Source organism: Passer montanus, unplaced genomic scaffold, assembly GCF_014805655.1.
Source record: "Passer montanus isolate IOZ18808 unplaced genomic scaffold, ASM1480565v1 scaffold667, whole genome shotgun sequence".
NCBI classification, from domain to species: domain Eukaryota; kingdom Metazoa; phylum Chordata; class Aves; order Passeriformes; family Passeridae; genus Passer; species Passer montanus.
The window spans coordinates 1-4,212 of record NW_024371782.1 but is presented as its reverse complement, the minus strand read 5'-3'; the positions used below and the strand labels follow the sequence as shown (position 1 = coordinate 4,212).

The 4,212-nt window shown below is 57.5% G+C and overlaps 1 protein-coding gene across 1 annotated transcript; it reads right to left on the bottom strand.

The window, feature by feature from the left end:
* Positions 1 to 649: 649 nt before the first annotated feature.
* LOC120511575 (arf-GAP with coiled-coil, ANK repeat and PH domain-containing protein 1-like) lies at positions 650 to 2,885 on the bottom strand. The gene is made up of 5 exons (XM_039728832.1): positions 2,524 to 2,885; positions 1,988 to 2,097; positions 1,388 to 1,498; positions 1,250 to 1,299; positions 650 to 948 (listed from the first exon to the last, which is right to left on the bottom strand). Exons 1-5 carry the CDS (start codon positions 2,743 to 2,745, stop codon positions 845 to 847), a joined length of 597 nt encoding a protein of 198 aa, XP_039584766.1. The 5' UTR covers positions 2,746 to 2,885; the 3' UTR covers positions 650 to 844.
* Positions 2,886 to 4,212: the final 1,327 nt, after the last annotated feature.

Sequence of the window (4,212 nt, the reverse complement as noted above, 5' to 3'; positions counted from 1 at the left end):
ACACCCTCCCGGGGGTCGGAGGGACCCCCAAAATTTTTTGGGGGGTGGGGGTGGGGTGTTCTAGATCACCCGACCATTGGGGGGGTCGGTTCTAGGTCAGGCATTTGGGGATCCCCATTTTGGGGGGGATTCAGTTCAGTTCTAGGTCACCCAAGGGAGCTCCCCAATTTTGGGATCCCAAATTTCGGGATCCCCAATTTTAGGATCCTCAATTTTAGGATCCTCAGTTTTGGGGTCCCCAATTTTGGGATCCCCAATTTTAGGATCCTCAATTTTAGGATCCTCAGTTTTGGGGTCCCCAATTTTGGGATCCCCAATTTTGGGATCCTCAATTTTAGGATCCCCAATTTTGAGGTCTTCAGTTTTGGGATCCCCAGTTTTAGGGTCCTCAATTTTGGGGTCCCAAATTTTGGGATCCCCAATTTTAGGATCCTCAGTTTTAGGTTCCTCAATTTTAGGATTCCCAATTTTAGGATCCCCAATTTTAGGTTTCTCAATTTTAGGATCCCCAATTTTGGGATCCCCAGTTTTGGGATCCTCAATTTTAGGATCCTCAATTTTAGGACCCCCAATTTTGGGGTCTTCAGTTTTGGGATCTTCAATTTTAGGATCCCAAATTTTAGGATCCCCAATTTTGGGACCCCCAATTTTGGGATCCTCCATTTTGGGACCCCCAATTTTGGGGGAAGATTTGGGGCGGGGTCGGTTCTAGGTCACCCAAGTAGGGTTTGGTTCTAGATCACCCAAGTGAATTTTGGTCAAACCAAGGCTTTATTCCATTGGCTGCTCCCCCAGGAGGGGGCGTGGCTCTGCCGAGGGGGCGTGGTTTGCAGAGGGGGCGGGGCTAAAGGGAGGAGTGTTTGGGGGGCGGGGTCCGGGCGAGCTTCTCGGGGTGGTCCGAGGCCATCAGGGAGATGTCGCGGAAGATGTCGAGGTAGGTGTCGTCACCTGGGGGCGGCAGGGGAGGGGACCCCCCAATTGGGACCCCAAAAATCAGGGATTCCCCCAAAATCCGGGGATTCCACCCCAAAATTCTCACGTGAATCATCCAAAATCCCAAAATCCACCCCAATATCCACTCCCCCTCCTCCAAGGCCGTCCCAAACTTGAGAAACCTCCCTGAAGATTGGGGAACCACGCAAAAACTCCCCAAAACTCCACCTCTGATGTCCCTCAGGACCCCCCAAATCACAGAGACCCCCCAAAATCCCAGAGACCCCCCAAAATCCCAGAGACCTCCCAAACCCACCGGTCTGTCCCTGGGCCACCTCCAGCTCTCGCATCTTGGCCAATCGCAGCCTGGGGGGGGATTTGGGGTCACATTTGGGGTCAGATTTGGGGGGTCAGATTTGGGGTGCCCACCCTGGGCCCCCCCCCGGGGTCTCACAGGGTGACGATGTCGGCGTTGGCCAAGTCCATGGCGATGGTCAGGGGGTCCCTCCCGTCCGCGTCCACCGCGTTGACGTCGGCCCCCCGCTTCAGGAACAGGCAGGCCAGGCTGGAATTTGGGGAGGGGGACATCGAGGGGACATTTTGGGGACATTTTGGGGACATTTTTGTCAGGGACGACACAGGGATCCAAAAATGAAATAAGTATCCTCTAAAAAATACAGACCCCTAATAATAGAAGGGAAACCCCCTAAAGGGAAAAGGAGCAGCCCAAGGGAACAGGGAGTCTCTCCAAAGGTATTTAGGCACTGCGCCCAAACATCAGCACCCCAAAATCAGAACAGGGACCCCCACAAAAGGCAACAAGAACCCCTAAAGAGCAGCAGGACCCCAAAAGGAAATAAACCACCCTCCAAAAAAATGTGGGTGAACCCTCTTCAAACAACCCAGCTCAGGTCACCCATCCAGGCCCTGACCAGGGCAGACCCTGCTTAGCTTCGCACACATCTGCTTTAGGGGTGAGCAACGCCACCATTCACCAAATGGGGGTGAATTCAGAGCCCCCTCCCAGTCCCTCCCAGTTGCTCCCAGTACACACCCGGTGTGTCCCAGCATGGTGGCGTGGTGCAGCGGTCCCCGGCCGCGGCTGTCGCTCTGGTTGACGCTGGCCCCGTTCTGCAGCAGGAACTCGCAGGCCAGCAGGGAATTCTCGGGGAAAGGGGGGACGGGCTCAGGGACCCCTCCCCAAAACAGGAACACCCTCCCAGTGCTCCCAGTTACCATGAGCATGGCATCCAGCAGCGGGGTGCTGCCCTAACCTCCCCCAGGACCCCCCAAAGAGCCCCCCCACACCCTCCCAGTGGGTTCCCAGTGCTCCCAGTTACCACGGCCACGGCCTCCAGCAGCGGGGTGCTGCCCTAACCTCCCCCAGGACCCCCCTGAGGACCCCCAGGACCCCCGCAAGAGCCCTCCCAGACCCTCCCAGTGGGCTCCCAGTGCTCCCAGTTACCACAAGCACAACCTCCAGCAGCGGGGTGCTGCCATCCAGCAGCGCAGGACCCCCCTGAGGACCCCGAGGACCGCCCAAAGAGCCCCCCCAGACCCTCCCAGTGGGCTCCCAGTGCTCCCAGTTACCACGGCCACGGCCTCCAGCAGCGGGGTGCGGTTGCCGTCGGCGCCGTTGGCCCAGCCGGGGTCGGCGCCGTGCGCCAGCGCCTCGGCCATGGTGGGCAGGCGGCGGCGCCGGGCGGCCCAGGACAGCAGAGCCCCGGGGTGCAGGCAGGGCGCGGCCTCCGGCTCAGCGCCGTCCGGGGGCGGGGCTAGGGGACACGCCCATGCGGGGTAAGCCACGCCCATTCAGAGAAAAGCCACGCCCATTCCAAGAAAAGCCACGCCCACGCTCATTGCAGCGCCTCCCCAAGGGGGGAATGGGTTGTAAGCCACGCCCACAATTGGTACGAGCTCCACCCACCGAGGAACAAACCCCACCCACTGAAAGAAAAGCCACGCCCACAATAGATGACACAAAGAAGCCCCACCCACCAAGCAACAAGCCCCACCCCTTGGTTAACAAGCCACGCCCAGAAGCATTTCCATTAAAAAGCCCCACCCACCAAGGAACAAGCTCCACCCCTTTTAAAAGAAGCCACACCCACAAGAGTTTCCATAAACAAGCCCCACCCACTAAGGAACGAGCTCCACCCCTTGATGAGAAGCCACGCCCACAGCAGCCATCAGAAAGAAGCCCCACCCACACAAGAACAAACTCCACCTCTTTTCCAAGAAACCACGCCCACACCACAAGCAGCAGCCTATCAAGATTCAGACCCAACACAAGCCACGCCCCCTAAACCACACCCACAACCAATCCCTAATTAATTATGCAATCCCCACCCCTTTCCACCAAGCCCCTCCCCTTGAGGAAAAGCCCCACCCCTTCACACCCAACCACGCCCCTTTTCACCAAGCGACGCCCCTTCTACAGCAAACCCCACCCCTTTTACAGCAAACCCCGCCCATTTCACAAAAAGCCACGCCCCTTACAGTAAGCCCCACCCCTTACAATAAGCCCCACCCCTTTTAGTTCATGCCACACCCATTTCCTGTCTAGTGCCACCCCTTTACAGTGAGCCCCACCCCTCTACATTTAGCCACGCCCCTTTTCACCAAGCCCCGCCCCTTCACATTAAGCCACACCTCCTTACAGCAAGCCACACCCCTTTTCAACAAGCTCTCCCCTTTACACCAAGCCCCGCCCCTTTACATGAAGCCCCGTCCTTTTCCACTAAGCCACGCCCTTTTACCAGCCTCACCCCTTTGTATTAAGCCCCACCCCTTTACATTAAGCCACACCTCTTTCCAACAACCCCCAACCATTTGCATAGAGCCACGCCCCTTCTCATTGAGCCACGCCCCTTTACATTAGGCCTGTCTTTACACTAAGCCACGCCCCTTCACACCAACCCTGCCACTTTGCAACAAGCCACGCCCCCTTACAGTAAGCCACGCCCCTTTACAACAAGCCCCACCCCTTTTACACAACTCCCTCCCCCTTTATACCAAGCCACGCCCCTTTACAGCAAGCACCACCCCTTTACATCAAACCACGCCCCTTTACATAACACCACACCCTCTTTATAACAAGCCACACCCCTTTGTGCCAAGCCACGCCCCTTTCCCACCAACCCCACCCCATTATCACACCCCCTTTACATCAGGCCCCGCCCCTTTCCCACAAAGCCACGCCCCTTTTACACAACCCCTTTTCCAGCAAGCCCCGCCCCTTTCCCAATAAGTCCCGCCCCTTTACACCAAGCCCCGCCC